The sequence below is a fragment of the Doryrhamphus excisus genome, chromosome 18, assembly GCF_030265055.1.
Source record: "Doryrhamphus excisus isolate RoL2022-K1 chromosome 18, RoL_Dexc_1.0, whole genome shotgun sequence".
Lineage (NCBI taxonomy): Eukaryota > Metazoa > Chordata > Actinopteri > Syngnathiformes > Syngnathidae > Doryrhamphus > Doryrhamphus excisus.
In genome coordinates this window covers 13758956-13779788 of record NC_080483.1, presented here as the reverse complement: position 1 = coordinate 13779788, position 20833 = coordinate 13758956, and the positions used below count along the sequence as shown (strand labels likewise).

At 41.8% G+C, this 20833-nt stretch overlaps 1 protein-coding gene across 2 annotated transcripts in view; it reads left to right on the top strand.

Moving 5' to 3' along the window:
* arhgef10la (Rho guanine nucleotide exchange factor (GEF) 10-like a) overlaps nucleotides 1-20833 on the top strand; it is a 122760-nt gene that overhangs the window by 1687 nt on the left and 100240 nt on the right. For both annotated transcript variants that reach the window (XM_058054589.1, XM_058054590.1), the window contains 3 exons: nucleotides 9258-9491; nucleotides 13503-13530; nucleotides 19118-19260. In XM_058054589.1, coding sequence (XP_057910572.1) covers nucleotides 9263-9491; nucleotides 13503-13530; nucleotides 19118-19260 — 400 coding nt within the window. In that variant the 5' untranslated portion in view covers nucleotides 9258-9262. The remainder of the gene's footprint in view (nucleotides 1-9257; nucleotides 9492-13502; nucleotides 13531-19117; nucleotides 19261-20833) is intronic.

Sequence of the window (20833 nt, the reverse complement as noted above, 5' to 3'; positions counted from 1 at the left end):
TATAACGGATTTCGCCTATTTCGGACAAAATCTCCAGTCCCGTTCCAATGCATTTCCATTAAATTTCCCTCGCATATATCGGATGGCCGCATCGTGGCGCTCCGATTCACCGAATCGTGACAGGCCGCTATATGACGTCATTTGCAGCGTTTGCAGCGTTGCCTGCGCGTCCAGGTACATTGGAAACATAGTCAAGGAAGTGCCTTTTAATAACGGATAAAATCCGATTTACGCATATACCGGATATAAATCCGATATATGCGTAAAACGGACTTTTTCCGGTATACGCATATAACGGATTTCGCTTATATCGGACAAAACCAGTGGGAACAATTGAATCCGATATATCCGAGGTTTACTGTATTAGAGTAAGTGTGTCATCATATACATCCAGTACAGTTTAGTATACGATGTACATAGTACATTATTGGTGATTTGACATGTGATACTTCTACCTTTCAAAGAGATTTGCCTCCTTGGACTCTTCTAGTCTTCTTATATTCAGCAAAGATACAATGATAAAAATCAATATTCTTTTGATTGCATGGATAAGAAATAGACACACAACTCACAAAAAGACATATAAATGAAGTGAAGACATGCAGCTGAGTGGACAGAAGTGTAAGGGGTGGGGCAAAAAAAAAACACCAGATCAAAAGAGTCACATGGATGGTCATAAAGCAAGTATAAAGCCAAACCTTAAAAACAAACAAACTGTATGCAAAGTCCAATGAGAACATGGCTACGCAATCTGTGGTCGTGGTTTTTATTGCTTAGCGAGATTTTACAAGATGAAATAAAAAGCTTGTGTGGCGAATACGTTCAGAGCATCCTTGTCTGCGTACACGCCCAAGACCAGTGCATGCACCATTGTTCTCAGAGCCCAGATGGCTGATGGGAGGTGACCTTGACTGATGGAATTACAATTAGTCAAAGTTGCACAGCAAGCATACAGTAGAGGATGTGAAGGCCAAATTGGCAGATGGATGGAGCGACAAAGATGAATGCTGGGAGACGAGCATTCATACTGATTTAGTCGACCGATCGACCGATACAGGTTTTTCAGGACTGATACCAATTAGCACTTAAGGAAGCCGACATTTATTTGCAGTAAAAGTGTAAAAATTGGCATTTTTTTTTTGAATAATCCAATTGCTAATACATAGTCTGCTAAGTATTTAAACAGAGCAAGACCATTGAACTAATGTTATGGTCAGTTATCTAACCAGCTTCCACCTTGGCGTGCTTCCCTCCAATAAAACAAGTAAATTGAGTTTTTTACGTGCTCTCTCTCCATCACACACATGCTTTTTACGATCACAGACTGCTTTGACTGTCGACATTATCAGCAGCCTCCTTTCAAATAATTCACAGAAAAGTGTGGAGGTACTACGAACTAGCATTGCTCCAGAAGAGAGTCAAAATTCCAAATATCGGCCCCAAATATCAGACCACTAGCATTTAGCATTCACACCAAACTCACACTCAAATTTACAATTTAGAATCAATAATCACCAAACTTTCATTCATTCATTCATTTTCTACCGCTTATCCTCACGAGGGTCGCAGGCCGTGCTAGAGCCTATTCCAGCCGTCTTCGGGTTACACCCTGGACTGGTGGCCAGCCAATCACAGGGCACATATAGACAAACTGTTGATGCTGATGTGATGCTTCAATTAATTTGCCTCTTTGTCATTCCGTCTTTGACAGCCAAAGGAAGACATATTGCGTCTTTTACTGAGGACCACAAGGTGGGATGAGTAATATCAGTACTTCTAGATAGGAAGTCTTTAGGGAAAGGGAAGGGGTCATCACTGCTTCGTGTTGTCAGTGCCCTCGTCTGCTTCGTGTTGTGCAACTGTTTGCCAAAGGAAAAGTCCAAAAGTTGCATTTCCTCTTTAACTTTCTCTTGCATCCCCTACTGATGTTTTGTCCTCTGCTCACCATGTATTCCTCTGTCACTGTTTGTTCTTGTAAATAACTTTTACGACTACTTGCTGAGTTGTGTCTGCATTTGGTTCAACAGCACTCTCGCTTTTTGTTTTTTTGTATCTCTTCTGGCAGATTTAGAACTGTTTAGAAAGCCTTAAGTGGTTCTTAGTTCAAGCAGGCCTGTAAAAATGGCTTCACTCTGCTGCTTTCTACTTGGCTTATGTTGCTACTGAGGATGGATTTGTTGCAATACCCAAACCCCTTAGTGTGCTTTGTTTGGACAATAACCAAACTCAGGTGTGAAAAAAAAAACTCAACCAGGTGGTCTTGGTATGGTTTGATAGATAGAAAGTAAAATGTTCACAATATTCTATTTATTAACATGGAATGCTATATTGAGGAAATTCATTTATCGCTGTCGGGTCTGGAATCAAACAACCTATAATCAAGGGCCGATTGTATAATGATTAGTCAAATGGCCCAATGACTTAGCAAAGCGCGCAGACCTCACAGCTAGGAGACCAGGGTTCAATTCCACCCTCAGCCATCTCTGTGTGGAGTTTGCATGTTCTCCCCGTGCATGTGTGGGTTTTCTCCGGGTACTCCGGTTTCCTCCCACATTCCAAAAACATGCTAGGTTAATTAGCGACTCCAAATTGTCCATAGGTATGAATGTGAGTGTGAATGGTTGTTTGTCTATATGTGCCCTGTGATTGGCTGGCCACCAGTCCAGGGTGTACCCCGCCTCTCGCCCGAAGACAGCTGGGATAGGCTCCAGCACCCTCCGCGACCCTCGTGAGGAAAAGTGGTAGAAAATGAATGAATGAATGACTTATGAAGAATTAACTGCAAAGTCCCGTCGTACCCTTGCAAAGACGCTTTACATGATGGCAGCCATGTTTTTCAAATAGTCTTGCACAGATTTTACACACACACATCCCATAAAGCTGTATACCAAAGTTTGTAATCATTTGGCTCAACACCTTATTTGTAAAATGAAATAAAAATACAAAAAAATAGCACAGGCAAGAGAAGAGATGCATGTAGAGAACAATGTCTTTTCCCTGGAAGAAAATCTGTGTTGTACTAGAACAGAATAAACCTATAATCCGATAGACATGCTATGTTATCACTTCTAGTACATTACACTCTGATAACAACACAAGGAATCCAAAAGTTGTGTCGGGACAAAAGTCGGGACAATGTCACTGTTGTCATCTTCCATGTTTCCCCTTTAATTTGCATTTGAAACTGAGCAAGTTTCCACATTTGTTTATTAATATCACAAGATGCCCAATCAAAAATGGTAGAAAGAGGTAGCGAAACAACGCTGCATTCTTCAGCCCAGAAGTGACAATAGGATCTGAGAAAAGACTTTTACAGATGCACATGTCAAATAAGCACCATGACAGTGCCAATCAAAAGTGAACATTAGTATCTTTGTAAATACGTAACATCTGACATTGAAGATAGTATGTGTAAGAACACAATAGATACTACATTAAAGAAGACAGTGTAGTAGTAATTGCTTGGCTGAATGGCGTCACTCCACTTATTGCCACATTTAACAGACTTTGGGGGGGGTGTTTTCAGAGTTGTATGTAGGTCAGGGACTGGGTGTGTAGGAGTTGGTTTCATCTCCATTCTGTCATGTATCATATTTTCATATTTTCCTCCCAGAAGAATAACTTTTTTTTACGCAGCTCACTCCCAGGACTCATTGTTTTGTCCAAGCTGGAGCCATTTATGAATCGTTCAAACGCCTTTCATCCCCCTCAAAAAATGCTCAGGCTACCTGTCATCTTGATTCTCTGGGGGCTTCTCCAAGCCTTCTACCCGTAGACCTTCACTAACGGGGGTGGATTTAAAACCTTTTTTCCACATCAATTGTATTTAAATACATTTCGGCTTCAAACTGTCATGCACATCCCAATAGGTGGCGCTGTGACCCAAGACTTCATTGGTACTTTGCACAGAACTCCGGAAAAGGCTTCTGCTGCTGACACAAACTAGAACTAAGAATAGATGAATTGATGATTAAACCGTGTATTCAATTACAGTAGCCCCTCCCTCATTGCTGTTCGAAGAAATAACTCATTAATAAATTATCATTGTGGTTCACTATGGTGCATCATTAATAAAAAACATATTGAAACACAACTTGTATGTAGTACATGTAGTATTCTGTGTAGGTCACTACACATCAGTGACGGCACAAAACATTGATGACACATCAGATTACCATAAAACTACATGTATTCAACAGTGTTATAGTTTGTCCAATATGAAAAAAAAAAACACCTCCTACTCAGTGTGGAAGTGGTAAATTTTGGACTTCTTACTTTTTCTTTCTTCTCCACCCCTTTTGAAACCCTTAATTAAATCTAGAATAAAATAGGGCTGTCAAAGTTAACACGATTGTTCCTATTTGACCTTCGGCATGTACTGTAGTTTGATTGAAGAACTCTGTAGAACTCTGTAGCTACAAGCTGGAAAATGAATGGAAAATGGAGAAAAATTATTATTTTGATTGGTAAAGTTGGCGTCAAAGCCTTGGTAGAGGCTCTTGTAGCAAGACCAAAGTTATTTGTATGTACACAGTTATCAACAGATTACATTGCCTGCCTGTGTAGCCCTTTGCTACGAATATAATATGGCAACCGGATCAGTTTGTGGCGGAAGCTGATATTAACTGATTTTCAAAAGTACACCAGATCGTCCGGCAATCTCAATCCAGATGATCAGATCAGGACATCCCTAAAAAAAAAGTGTGACGTGTCTGCGAGTTTCCTAAATATTGTCAGTTTGCATGTTGACAAAAGGCCAAAAAAAGCCGTAGAAAAATTACATGCTTTAAAAATACAGTTTGCCGACATGGACTTGAAGGCACCAGCTGTTTTGTTGCTGTATCCATTCTAGCTGTCACACCTCATGTGCATTCCTCTGCAGGCTAAGGCAGTTCACCCCACAGAAGCGTCCACAAATGACGCAGCAAGCATCTTTAGCACGTCTGAACTCGTCCTCAAAACCAAAACGTCTGGATTATGTACATCGACGTGATGATGTCACTGTGAGTCAGACAAGAAGTGTTGTGCCATGCATTAACCTCGATAGCAGCACATTAAGTGTTCTAAAATTACATTCAGGATGTGAAACGTGTATCAAACCTGTTCATTTTTAACCAATTATTCGATTAATCAAAACAACAGGCTTTGGATTAGTTAAAATGATGTTCTAACAGCAATGATTGGTCATGATACTGCCGTATACAGCGTCTGATGCTTCACAGAAATTGCTTAGTAAAAAAAACAGGCTTTGCTACACATCTTAAAAGGCAGCATAGGCATTGGACAGACATGGGGGCTTTGTTTTTTGTTAGCGAAGAGGCTAACCTGGCATGATTTAAATTGTGACTATAATGTTAGCAATGTAGCTCACATAGCTATGCTAGTATAGCTAACATTTGTGATGAATGGTTCTTTGTCAATATGTGCCCTGGGATTGGCTGGCGACCAATCCAGGGTGTATCTTGCCTCTTGTCCGAAGACAGCTGGGATAGGCTCCAGCATCTCCCGCGACCCTCGTGAGGATAAGCGGTAGAAAATGAATGAATGAATGTTAGCACTGTAGCTCACATAGCTATGCTAGTGTAGCTAACATTTGCGATGAATGGTTGTTTGTCTATATGTGCCCTGGGATTGGCTGGCGACCAATCAAGGGTGTATCTTGCCTCTTGTCCGAAGACAGCTGGGATAGGCTCCAGCACCTCCTGTGACCCTTGTGAGGATAAGCGGTAGAAAATGAATGAATGAATGTTAGCACTGTAGCTCACTATGCTATGCTAGTGCAGCTAACATTTGTGATGAATGGTTGTTTGGTTGATTGTCCATAGGTATGAATGTGAGTGTGAATGGTTGTTTGTCTATATGTGCCCTGTGATTGGCTGGCGACCAATCTCGGGTGTACCCTGTCTCTCGTCCGAAGACAGCTGGGATAGGCTCCAGCATGCCCACGACCCATGAGGATAAGCCGTACAGGAAATGGATGAATGAATATAACAAACAACACAAACTCACAGAGAAGTGGAGCATAATAACAGGGAATGAATGCATTGTAGTAAATGGGAACGTCCGAGTGGGACTGTGCAATTTAAATGTCACTTGCTTCGTCTCCCGGAATACGTGATGAACATTTTTAAAAACGGTAACTATTTGAATATTTGAGCACAGAAAATATGTCTTTCAATGTTACTTTTCTCAGCGGAAATAACAACAGTGGAAGGGTTAAGAATCAAATCCTCCTGGTACTTCTGGGACTGCCGTTTCTTTCCCACACATGCAAACAGTACGAAATGGTGATTTTACGTGACATACTTTCTGCTCATGTTAGAGTACCGCCCAGTCATCCTTGCATCTGTTTTGCATTCTAATCAGCATTGAGCCACTTCCGTGCTAAAACATTCTTTGGCCTAATGGAACAGCCTCTGGCGCTCCTTTGGGAAATTACGATCCAGAACAACATGAATGTTGATTGAAAAATTCAGCGTCAGCACTTATTGCTTCATCTAAATGTCTGTCATGACTGGCTGAAAACTTTGCATATTGACGGCGCAATTTCGACTCGTACCACTCCGAATGCTGAGTCACCAAGTGTGTGTGTCAGTAATGTTTTTCAATCAAATGAAACCTATTGAAGCAAGACGTGCAATTTAGTTCCGAAATGGCTTCTATTTACGACCCGAATGAGATTCCAGTGTGGCCTTTGCTGCCGGTCTCCCCATCAGTTTCTCCACAGGCCCACACTCTCTGCTCCCATCAACAATGGCGCTTCTGTGTAGAGAAAACCTCTGGTCTGCTTCAGAGAAGCATTGTTTCTTCATTCGTCACCGCGCTACTGATTAGCTCACGGGTCATTTGGGCCACTGCTGCGAGGACTTTGCTTTGACTATACAAGTGTTATATCGTGTGAAAAGAGGAGGAAACTTCCTGTCTGATTCCGAAGCTGTCCACAGAGTGAGCACGAATTAACGATGCCAAAGTAAGCGGATCGTCAAAACTTCCCGTACAACAGAAAACAGAATTGAAGGGTGAAAAGTCAGACTTTTTGCTGCAGAAATATGAAAACAAAAATATGATCAAACTGTTGACAGAGCTCCAGGCTGTATTTTAAGATGTGCAGTGAAGCCTGCTTTTGTATCATATCCATGAAGGAGATTTTTTTTCCTTCATGATGCCATGAAAAGCCGCAACTTCAAAAGCAAACCTTTAAGCACCAAGCGAGAGAGATTTAGCGTTTGTTTATGGCTCATAAACAGGCTCGAGGGAAACATTACTGTTAGAACATCATTAAAAAGTAATTTTTGCATAATCGGAGGTCTTCAGTTGCAGGGAGTTATTAATGGTAAGAATGACAAATGGTGTCTGACATCTAGGTGAAATGTTACACTCTGCTGCCTTTCATACAGATTGATTAATTGGTTGTCCGGTGCCCATCCCAAGGGTCTCAGCAGGAAAAAGCTTTCTGGATCTTCTACATTCTGCACCTCTTCCTGCAGTGTTTCCATAGACTTCCTGCTTCGGACCCAAACGGTCTGTTTAAATTACTCCACACCTGAAACCTCCTTTGAGTATTCCCAAGGATTTCCGAATACGTAGGTCCGCAGGCAATCTGCAGCCCATATGAGGAAGTCTGGATTGCATTGACATCAGTGGAAATCGTTTTTTTTTGCATAATCGGAGGTCTTCAGTTGCAGGGAGTTATTAATGGTAAGAATGACAAATGGTGTCTGACATCTCTGTGAAATGTTACACTCTGCTGCCTTTCATACAGATTGATTAATTGGTTGTCCAGTGCCCATCCCAAGTCTGGATCATTGTGAGGGTGTCAGTAGGAAAAAGCTTTCTGGATCTTCCACATTCTGCACCTCTTCCTGCAGTGTTTCCATAGACTTCCTGCTTCGGACCCAAACGGTCTGTTTAAATTACTCCACCTCTGAAACCTCCTCTGGGTATTCCCAAGGATTTCCGGATACATAGGTCCATAGGCAATCTGCAGCCCATACAAGGAAGTCTGGATCGCATTGACATCAGTGGAAATCGGCCATCCAATACCTCATTATCTGACATTTTGGCGTCGTTTAACAAGAGAGTACAACATTGTATTATTTATAGATCAGAAAAGTGTAAAAAAAAGCACATTAGGTCCCTGTTAATAAAACGGACTCATTAGTGTCTTGGTTTATCGTCTCGCTAAGCTGCCTTAGAGCTTTTGATTTAGCTAACAGATGCTAACCACTACATGTCACACTAGCGTTCTCGTACTGTAGCTATTATCCTCACAGGACTCCTATCAGATTCTACTGAATGAGTTTATTTTGTGGAGCTATTTTTTATTTTACCTTCCATAAACACTTGTTGGCTGTTCCTCTTCCTTGCTGGGTTTTTAGTCAGCTGGTTTTATCTTGAAGGTGTTTAATATGATTTTGATAAGCAGCTTAGAACATTCCAGCCCGGCAATCTGTTTGCCTCTTTGCCTCCATCCATTTAACTCTTATCATGAATGGCGGAAATAATCATTTTCTTCCTTTTCGGACCAATTTGGTTTTCCTGTTCGGTATGATAAATGTGTCCGGTTTGTCGCCCGCTGGTCCTGGCGTCTTGGGGGTGGATTGGTGGGTGCTGTGTGTCCCTGGTCCTGTTTGCCAGACTCAAAAGTTTAGGATCACTTGCAAATTTATTTGTTTTCCAAAAAAAACACATTTTCATGCATTTCACAAACAATTTTTTTTCCATTTCTCAAATATTTTTATCCATTTCACAAACAATTACAATGAATGAGATGATTTTTCAAAGAAGGATGTACATTTTTGCATAGAGGCCTACTATCAACAACTGTCAGTCCTCTGCATCAATCTCCTGGTATGGCTGCTAATCCAAGTCCATCATTTTATAAGGCTAATAGATGATTAGAAAACCCATCTAAAAATCTAAACTAAAACTAAAATCTCTTACCATGCTGTTAACTACTCCCTTCAGAGAGCAGCACAAACTGGGTCTAACAAGGACAGAAAAACGCTGCACAACCAAAAAAAATTCCAAGTGATCCCAAACTTTTGAGCGGTAGTGTATAGCCAAGCAAATCTTAAGTATTTTTAGTCTAAACTAAACACTTTCAGGCATAAAAATGACCAACTGAACGAAGATATATATACAGTATAAGGCATTCAGAAGATGCATTCAAAGACACTGTGAATGGTATGTAGTATTATGAACTTATATCTGTTGTCTGTCTTGTGTTACTATTTAAATGTATGCTTCTACTTCAGGAGCCATGTCCACCACCACCTCTCAGCAACTGCCAAAGGAGGACGAGGAGCAAGAGGAGGAAGATGAGGAGCAAGGGGAGGAGTTTGTGTTTGATGACAGCGAAGACGAGGAGAAGTTACAGGAGGACGGCAATCGGGTCGTGCAATCAAACTCCAAACCGGTGTCACAAGCTGTGCAAGATGTCACACCGCAGGAGGGATATCCCCGCAAGGAAGAATCCATTTCCACTGAAGGTGAGGTACTTTATACCAGTATATTGACTAGAGATGCTCGACATTGGCTTTCTTACCAATATCGGCTATACCGAAGACAAATATTGCAATGTGTAATGCAAGTTATAAAAGTGCAATAATTAAAAATCATACCCAATAGTAAACCTCTCACTTCAACTTCGTATGTCTCAACCACCTTTGAACCGGCATTGGTCTCTTCCGTTCATGCATGTACAGATGTATGGCTTCATGTAGATGTATGGCTTACACTGCGGCCTGCGATTGTGGTGCAGAGCAGCAGACTGTGGATCACGTGATAACATCTTGCTCCATTTATCGTCATCCCAACGGGGCTCGTGATTTGATGCTTGTGGATGAGAACTGGCTGACTGAGCTGGCTGACAGATAAATAAACGGGTTTTCTCCATTGGGTCAATATCTTACTCCACATGAAGAAGACCGAGAGTCAACTAAAATCACATGCTCTCCTACTATCAAAGCGGTAAAACAGGTTATTCTCAATACATTTACAAATAATAATCCAATTAAATAATACTGGCAACGATAACATTTGGAAGGATGCACATTTCTGCGGTACTATCCATATAAGAAGAAAGTAATGTACAAAGTATTAAACTAATACAATCAGTGAAAGCATGAACTGGCCTCATTCAGCATGCCTCCTGTTGCTCATTATTTTACTGCAATATAACCTGAGGTGTGATATTAAATTAGAAGTATTAAAGGAAGACACCTTGAAGGAGATGAGAGGAAGACTCCCACCTCGCAGCGCTCCACAGCGATTGTGGATTGCATAATTAAAGTCAGATGGTGAAACATGGAAAGGATTTCAAACCAGTGGATCACTCGAATGGCGATATTATTATTATTAGCTGCCAAAAAAATTCAAACAATACACACCGATATCCGGCACGGTGGTCAAGTGGTTAGCGCGCAGACCTCACAGCTAGGAGACAAGGGTTCAATTCCACCCTCGACCATCTCTGTGTGTAGTTTGCATGTTCTCCCCGTGCATGCGTGGGTTTTCTCCGGGTACTCCGGTTTCCTCCCACATTCCAAAAACATGCTAGGTTAATTGGCGACTCCAAATTGTCCATAGGTATGAATGTGAGTGTGAATGGTTGTTTGTCTATATGTGCCCTGTGATTGGCTGGCCACCAGTCCAGGGTGCACCCCGCCTCTCGCCTGAAGACAGCTGGGATAGGCTCCAGCATGTCCAACATGATAGAGTGAAAATAAGTTATCCTCCTATTGCGTGTGGAAGTGGTACGGTTTTGGCTTTTTTGTTTTGTCTTTGGGCTTAGGTATGAATGTGAGTGTGAATGGGACAACTGGGATAGGCTCCAGCACCCCCGCGACCCTCGTGAGGAAAAAGCGGTAGAAAATGAATGAATGAACACACCGATATCTAATCTGTATGCCAATGCCATCCCTCATATTACAGCTGCAACAATTAATTGATGAATTGACAATTAATCGACAATCCAATTAATTGTCAGTTATTTTGGTATTGGATTAATAGTTTTTTTCATGAAAAATGTCTTTCCATCCTTCCATTTTCTATACGGCTTATCCTCACTTAGGTCACGGCCAAGCTGGAGTTTATCCCAGCTGTCCTCTGGCGAGAGACGGGGTACACTGCCCTGGACTGGTGGCCAGCCAATCACAGGGCACATATAGACAAACAACCATTCACACTCACATTCATACCTATGGACAATTTGGAGTGATTTCAGCCTCTCAAATGTGAATATTTAAAAAATTTCCGTAGTCATCCATGAAAGCAGACCAATTTATTATCTTAGCATCGACTTTAGTAAACAGTGATCACATGATTTTTTTCTTTCTTCCTTTCTAACTGTTTGTGTTCATGTTGATTTGGTCCATCTCGGGACTAATAGATTACTTGATTAATCAAAACAATAAGCTTCAGATTTGCAAAACAGTGAAGGTTAAATGTGATGCTAAACCCTCAATGGAATCCAGCTCATCAAACAACAGCTTGCCATTCTAAATACTTACTTTGCTAACTTTTGAGAATAAATCCCATGATGGACAGATGTTGTCAACTTGCGGCTCACAACCACAAGGGGGCACATTGCCAACAAATGTGGTCATTCTTATGAAAAGTTCTTTAGTTATTTTCTTCTTTTGGTATTTCTTTAACATTCAGTTTGTCATCCATAAAGTTGGCCAATAGTGATGCATTGGAGAACTCTGGGCAGTGTTAATACAATAATGAAGTGGGGGGGGGGCTTTTATGTAAGGCAGGGTTGAAAGTGAAAGTACCGTCCCTCCCCTGCAGGATGACCAGTTTACACACCGGGCTCGTGACACTATTTTAACCCCCGTTATGTTGTCAGAGGCAATAAAACCAAAACGACCACATGCAGACAGCTGCACACACATCCTTGTCCTCCTTTTTACAGCCCATCCTGACATAAGTTCTCCTGAAACGTATTCCCTGACGTCCCTCAGGAGCGGTTCAGCCCTACGACTATGTAATGTTGTTACGCTACAACAAAGTGAAACATTACACAATATGCATGATTTTGGCCAAGAGAGTAAACCAAAGCCATGTGCTAATGGAGCCTTGCTGTACAGTTTCACTAACAGAGGCATGACATCATAGTTGAGGTTGTCCATGTCGATAATAGTGTAATATTTCAGACATGGAACCCATTACTTCGATATAATTGTATTGAAAATGTCTGGTATTTTATTACATTACATTGTCTTAAGTTTCAACTGCAAGGGAAATAACAGCCTCACTGCAGTTCTTACCTGGGAAAGTTTATATTATTAAAAAAAAAATTTAACATATAAATGCATTCAAATTCATTCATTAATTCATTTTCTTAACATTTTTTTAACACTAGCTCTCTAGACTTGAAATAGCAACCCTATAGCCACCTTTATATATTATTCATTCATTCATTTTCTACCGCTTATCCTCACCAGGGTCGCGGGGATGCTGGAGCCTATCCCAGCTGTCTTCGGGCGAGAGGCGGGGTACACCCTGGACTGGTGGCCAGCCAATCACAGGGCACATATAGACAAACAACCATTCACACTCACATTCATACCTATGGACAATTTGGAGTCGCTAATTAACCTAGCATGTTTTTGGAATGTGGGAGGAAACTTGAGTACCCGGAGAAAACCCACGCATGCACGGGGAGAACATGCAAACTCCACACAGAGATGGCCGAGGGTGGGATTGAACTCGGGTCTCCTAGCTGTGAGGTCAGCGCGCTAACCACTCGACCGCCCTACAGCCCAAAGACAAAATAAAGAAGCCAAAAACATACCACTTCCACACGCAATAGGAGGAGAACTTCTTTTCACTCTATCATGTTGGACATGCTGGAGCCTATCCCAGCTGTCTTCGGGCGAGAGGCGGGGTACACCCTGGACTGGTGGCCAGCCAATCACAGGGCACATATAGACAAACAACCATTCACACTCACATTCATACCTATGGACAATTTGGAGTCGCTAATTAACCTAGCATGTTTTTGGAATGTGGGAGGAAACCGGAGTACCCGGAAGAAAACCCACGCATGCACGGGGAGAACATGCAAACTCCACACAGAGATGGCCGAGGGTGGAATTGAACCCTGGTCTCCTAGCTGTGGGGCCTGCACGCTAACTACTTCACTGCCGTGCAGCCTGAAAGCAGACCAATTACCTTAAATAATTAATTAATTCATGCTGGAGCCTATCCCAGCTGTCTTCGGTTGCCAGCCAATCACAGGGCACATATAGACAAACAACCATTCACACTCACATTCATACCTATGGACAATTTGGAGTCGCCAATTAACCTAGCATGTTTTTGGAATCAAATCGTCGACACCCCCAGAAATAACAGCCTCATTGCATTGCATTTGCGTTCAATTTAAGGCCCATTTCGAAAATGTCCAAATTTTTCACAAAAGCTGTCACTTTCTAAATCTTTTACCTTGGAAGGATTTTGTCTCACAGTTGCTGTTTTCCTCTTTTTGACAGATGTTCCAGTTGGCGAACCAGCCAGTAGGTAAGTTGTCAACACTGTTGGAGAAGATTACTAATGCTTGTTGGTTTACGTCAACTCCACTGTTTCTTTCATGATGTCATGTTTTGTACCATGTCCATGCTTCCGCTGTGCTGTGGCTATCTGGGTTAGCGCCTTGTTAACATTGTGTGTGTCTGTTTCACAACATTTTCATGCGAGATGATGTGTTGCTGCAAAAGGTGTCGCTGAAGACCGAGAAACTCCCGAAGGGATACATATCTATGAATTACTTCACCTTTGCATGGGAGATTAGCTTTACATTGTGTTCTAAATTATTATTTTTGTATCATAAATCAATTTTTGGGGGTTTTTCAATGGAATTATTGGGGTTAGTGCACAGGCCACACAGCTAAGAGACCCGAGTTCGATTACACCCTCGGGCATCTCTGTGTGGAGTTTGCATGTTCTCCCCGTGCATGCATGGGTTTTCTACGGGTACTCCGGTTTCCTCCCACATTCCAAAAACATGCTAGGTTAATTGGCGACTCCAAATTGTCCATAGGTATGAATGTGAGTGTGAATGGTTGTTTGTCTATATGTGCCCTGTGATTGGCTGGCAACCGAAGACAGCTGGGATAGGCTCCAGCACCCCCGCGACCCTCGTGAGGACGGTAGAAAATGAATGAAAGAATTATTTTAGGTAATTGGTCTGCTTTCGGGCTGCACGGCGGCCAAGTAGTTAGCGTGCAGGCCCCACAGCTAGGAGACCCAAGTTCAATCCCACTCTCGGCCATCTCTATGGGGAGTTTGCATGTTCTCCCTGTGCATGCGTGGGTTTTCTCCGGGTACTCCGGTTTCCTCCCACATTCCAAAAACATGCTAGGTTAATTGGCGACTCCAAATTGTCCATAGGTATGAATGTGAGTGTGAATGGTTGTTTGTCTATATGTGCCCTGTGATTGGCTGGCTACCAGTCCAGGGTGTACCCCGCCTCTCGCCCGAAGACAGCTGGGATAGGCTCCAGCACCCCATGCAACAGGGAGAACATGCAAACTCCACACAGAGATGCCCGAGGGTGGAATTGAACCCTGGTTTCCTAGCTGTGATGTCTGCGCGCTAACCACTCGTCCACTGTGCAGCCTTGCATTCAAATTATACTACTCAATTATGTAATTTATATGAACTCTTTAGCAAAATCAGACAAAAATATCATTTGCATAATAATTTGGAACCAAGTGTAGTTTAAGGTGTTTCCTCATGTGGTTCTGAAATTGCAGTCATTGCAATGCTAATAATACCACATCACCATCCCCTTGCCCCTCCTTCCTCAACCGGCTGTCTAGGAAGTGTGCTGAGAAACCTTTACTCCAGTAGATGTAGTGGATTTGGTGGATTCCTGTGGAATTTCCTGTGCCGGGAAAAGTGGCAGGACTGGTGCCCAGGTGTGAGCGTATGTGTTTTCTGTATATTAGTGGGGTCCGTTAACTAGTCGCTATACTTGTTGGGCCATAAGTTGTTGTTGTGTAGTTTTGTTTTCTTCTGCTTGTTGGGTTGTTAGTTTTGTGCTGCAACTTGAAAATTAGCTTGCAAATACAGTATTTAATTGTAATATTGGAGTTAGTAGATTAAGAAGCATATGTGATCAATATGATAAACACAATTTTTTGATTTTTTTTTCTATTTCACTGAGTTGGGAGACATATTTTTTGTCTTTCATGTAAGAATAGTACATCAGTGATAAATATCCATCCCTGGGTGAGCGTGAGTGTGAGATAGAGTCACCAAAAGGTCTTATTTCTCATCATGCAGGAATAATTTCTGCTGATTCCACATTTCCGCTTTGCTTCAGTCAATAGTCTGCTCCTAAAAAGAGGAGCTATCAATAGCACTTTCCAGCACGGAGGTGCTGAGAGTGTCAGCACATCCAGTGTATCTGTCAGCACATTTAGAAAAAATACTGCCCAAATTACTTTGCTATTGTTACTGCAGATGTATGTTTTTTTTCTTTCGGTGACAGGCCTGTTGCAATTTTGAAGCACAAGGCAGCTCTTTTTTTATTTGAACTTCAAGCCAACATTTACTTTTGTCTCTTCTTTTAGCCCGTGGCAGATAGTTTTCATCCACCGCACAAAAAGGAAACCATGACAGCACAGCATACATGCAGTACTTGAAATTCCTTCAGCTTTTTTAACTCCAACAGTTTATTTCTCGCTCTTTTTGCTGGACTTTTTTTTTTTTTTTTACCTTCTTGCCACCTAGCAGAACTTCATAAACCTTTGAAAGAAACTCATTTAAAGCACATTCATATTTTATAGCTGAACTCCTCTCTTTAACTGTTTAGCTGGATGCGCTGTGAAAGCAAAAGAAAGGCAGATTGGTCTCTATTTCCCAAGCATGTTCAAACACCCTGGGATTTATTACCATTCTAGTAGTATAGCAGAATACACCGACTATGCATGTATACACTTAAGACTGCACCCAAGTGATCATATTACTAATATATTACTCAGCAGTGGTATTCATTTAGAAGCTAGTTCAAGGTCCTTTAATCAACCGTTTTTGACACTTTTTAATGAGTCCCAGGGGTCCCACGGCAGTGTATTGCAATGGTTCCCAAAGTGGGATACACATACCCCCAGGGGTACGTCCCTTGCTATAGGGCAGGGGTCTCAAACTCGCGGACGCTAATTTGAGGCCCCCACCTTGATATGAAAGTTTAATGTTAGTTTTATATGAATGCTGCATGGTATTATGTACCCAGAAAATGACATCTTAAAGCTTTATTAATGTTCATGTTAAAGATTAAATAACTATTAATACTGTTAATTTGAATCTGAAAAAAATTATAATTTCTCTCCCCACCAACTATTTGCTGTTTTATTATTATTTTATTTATTTATTACTGATTGATTTTCTTTATTTTGATTAATTTATTTTTTCATCTTATTTTGTGTATTAAATAAATAAATACAAATTAAGATATTTAAGAACAGTGGAATGTTTTATCAGAGCTTTTCTTCCGAAAAAAAAAAAACAGAACCAAAGTACTGAAAAGTGTAGAAACTATTGAGGACAGTTTTTTTATTTTATTTTTTTCTGTTTTTAATAAATGCATTTTTTTTCAACCCAGACCCTAGCTCCAGTGTGTATGTGAATAAAAAAGAAAAACAATTAGCGCCTAACACTCAAAATTACGAGTGCGCCTGAACGCCTCAACGTGCAAGGAGACAGCAGTCAAAAAAGGCAGGTTCTTCCTTGCTCTGTGTGCATCATATCAACAAATAAGTACGATTGAATGATTTCTTGTTCATGAAGTTTGTGTCATCTTGAAGATATCATTAATATTGGTGTTCTAATTAATCCCCGCACGGCGCCAACTGTGAAAACCTGGCACTGTGGGTGGAGATTGACCCCAAAAGGAGGTTTTCATTGATGGTTGAATGTATTTTTGTAATTCAGATACTATTAAGAGGAGAACAGTGGTTCTTTTAGAGATTGAATATGGAAATATTTATACATCATACTCAACAATCAGGATCAAAACTAGCAAATTGATATCAGTGCTGCACATCTAAATCACAGCAAACACACCCAAAGTTGGTGATATTTACAAAAGCCACAATAAGACAATGATGGCGTGATAGCTTCATATAAGTCCCAACTCAAAAAGCGACTTTAGCATGTGTAGCGAAGCCTTTTTTCTTCCCTCTAGGAACACATATTACTGTTTGAACATAATTAAAAATTCACTTTTGTTTCACAGGACACTGTAAATGAATTAAATACAAATATAGAAATATAATTTTTTGTCCAATAACATGCAGTGTATTACGGGAATGCTTCAAAAAGAGGGAGATTAATGAGAGCTGCATCAGTATGGTCAGCACTGTGCTGCTTTCCCCACTGGAGGCCAGGGGGCAGCACAGGAGGAAGTGCGGCAGGCTTAGCGGGCTGCAAGGAATAAAAAAAAAAAAAAAATCACATAGAAGTCCGAGGGATTTGCATTCAAGTAGCTTCCACTTTCGGTTGAGCTCTGCCCCGAGCCAATGTCATTTACATTGAGAAATGATTCCCACGCCTCTCCTTGAGCTCTCTGACTGGCTTACGTTTGCAGATCGTTTACAAAGGGGAGAGGCGCAAACATACGTTTGGATTGAAATATGGCCGCCTTTTGTGTCTGCTTTGTCTTTGTCAACACAAGCTAAGAAAAGATCACTACATCACGAGACAGCTGTCGACAAAGGGTCCATTCTTTGATTGATACGGATGATCACATGACTGTAATCTTTCTGTGTGTGTGTGTGTGTACTGTGACACAACTCAAATATACACATCAATAACGCATTGGGGGCTGCACTGCGGTCTTGTTTGTTTATATGTGCCCTGTGATTGGCTGGCGACCATTCCAGGGTGTACCCCGCCTCTCGCCCGAAGACAGCTGGGATAGGCTCCAGCATGTCCAACATGATAGAGTGAAAAGAAGTTCTCCTCCTATTGCATGTGGAAGTGGTACGTTTTTGGCTTCTTTGTTTTGTCTTTGGGCTGCATGGCGGTCGAGTGGTTAGCGCGCAAACCTCACAGCTAGGATACCAGGGTTCAATTCCACCCTCGGTTATCTCTGTGTGGAGTTTGCATGTTCTCCTTGTGCATGCGTGGGTTTTCTCCGGGTACTCCGGTTTCCTCCCACATTCCAAAAAACATGCTAGGTTAATTAGCGACTCCAAATTGTCCATAGGTATGAATGTGAGTGTGAATGGTTGTTTGTCTATATGTGCCCTGTGATTGGCTGGCCACCAGTCCAGGGTGTACCCCGCCTCTCGTTCGAAGACAGCTGGGATAGGCTCCAGCAACCCCTGCGACCCTCGTGAGGAAAAGCGGTAGAAAATGAATGAATGAATGTTATGTAGTTGGCTGCACGGTGTTCGAGTGGTTAGCGCACAGACCTCACAGCTACGAGACCCAGGTTCAATTCCACCCAATTCCACCCTGGGACATCTCTTTCTGGTGTTTTTTCCGGATACTCCGGTTTCCTCCCACATTCCAAAAACATGCTAGGTTAATTGGCGACTCCAAATTGTCCATAGGTATGAATCTGAGTGTGAATGGTTGTTTGTCTATATGAGAGAGGAGAAAATGAATGAATGAATGAATGAATACCACATTGGCTCAGCACTGCCACAAAAATGTACATCCTTCTTTGAAAATCAATTTTAATTGTTTGTGAAATGAAAAAAAATTGTTTGTGAAATGCATGAAAATGTCAAAAAAGACATTTGCAAGTGATCCCAAACTTTTGAGCGGTAGTGTATATGTCGACCAGTCCAGCATATACCCTGCCTAGGATAGGCTCCAGCATACCCCCTGCGACCCTAGCGAGAATAAGCGGCATAGAGAATGCATGAATGGATGGATGTGCACCCAATTCTTCAAAAACAGAACAGAGCAAACGTGCTTGTTGAGTAACACAATAAAGCGTCTAACCTGACAGCTGCACCGTGTTGTGTGTCACATTGTGCGCTATTTAGATTTCCACCCATCAATACTCCCTTTTCCTTTCTCTGATATTCCCATTTAATGAGGCACACGGTGCTTGTTAGTCTAACTGTGCTCATGTTTTGATACCTCGCAGGGCCTCTGAAGCAGCCCAGTTCGATGCCTCAGCTCTGCGTGAGTGGGAGGAGCTTCCATCACGTTCTGCGGCGGCGGTGGCGGCGACTGATTTGGGAGACTGCAACACGGAAACTGTGAAGGAAAGCTCAGACGTCCCTGAAGGTACACACTGGAATTGCTTTGACAAGGAAGTATTGCAGATGAAGGCTACGACAGCAAAGCCATATATTAAACCCAAACTCCCCTTGGGATTCTGGTCTATTCCACCTTTGGATTGGATTGTTAAACCGCCAGGTTTGTGTCAGCCACAGTGACATTGGCACAGTATTTTATTAGCGGTGCACACCGCAGCTGGTGAGCATGATGAAAAGTGGCAACAGCACCATATTACTTAGTTTCATCTCACACTTCATTGATTTCTACGGAGAAAAGAGGCGACGGCTTCCATAAGCACTGTGTTCTGTCACTTAAACTGTACCCTGTGAGAACGCAACAGCACCACCACACACAGTCATGCCGTGACTTGATTCCTACACGGACACCACCCCGGTCTCATTAATGCAGGATGAAGATCAATAGGAAACAATTTGCATCCAGGAATATTGCTTGTGGATTCCGACTCAGTCAGCAGTAGTGGCCTTGTTGTCTGAAGGTGGCCCACAGGAGTGGGGGCGGGGGGTCTAAAAGAGAACTACACTACTAGTTAACATGCTTATGATGTTTTTTAGGCCGTTAAAAGTGTGGGTCTACTCTGACATCGACACTACTGTTCATTTTTAATTTGATAAACCATCAAAAAAAAAAAATTTTTAACATGAATATTGTAGAAATCTTCTCCCTGAGGACTATAAGTGGGTTTCGAATAAAAGATAAGGGAATCTTAAAGAACCAAATCATAGAATGAGAACCAGATTGTTTATTCCTGACAACAATACCTAATACAGATGTCCGGGCTTATCTGCAGTCCCTGTATTCCTACAAGTAAGCGGGTCTTATTACAGTGCAACTGCAAAAAAAGCACCTTTCCTTTCCCTGCCCGTCTGTGTTTTTATACACTCAAGATTATGTAAGAGGCTGGAGTCCTGGACCAATCAGCTTTCGCCACTGCCCTTGCTTGAACCGCTTCTTTCGTGGTGTTTCTGCTTTCGTTTAGGGGCATCAAGGCATCTTTTCGTTTATTCGCAGGGGCATCAAGGTGTCTGGAATATTGTGCTTTTTCTTTGTTGCAAAGCAAGCTGTCGTATGCGTACCCGATGTTTCCACCTTAAGTATCTTTTGTCTGTATTTGTGAGACTATGTGTTTGTTTTAGCTTTTATCTTTAGCTAGCATAATTGAGCAAATACCTTCAATATCCAGATTTATAGTTATAGGATTTGTGTATCTCACAAGCACAACTTATAAGTTATTTGTGATGTGTTTGCGACTCATTTGCAAGCAAGATGCCCCCAAGATGGAGTTCTAGGATGTCCGGTGGGATACATTATGGTCGTCTCTGACCAAACATTTTCTAGTTATTTCAGCCAGCACGAGTCACTTGAGGGGAGAGGTTCTGTTTTGTTTTGTTGCCTAGTGGGAAAGGTACACAGCAGGCTATAAAACTTCATATGGTGTGTGAATAATGTACTGTCTTTGCAGAGATTTTTACATTTCTAGTTTTTTTTTTTTTAAACTACAATCCTGGGAGTTATGTCCCAAAGCTGATAAAGCAGCTTTGGTGTATTCCCATGGTGTCCC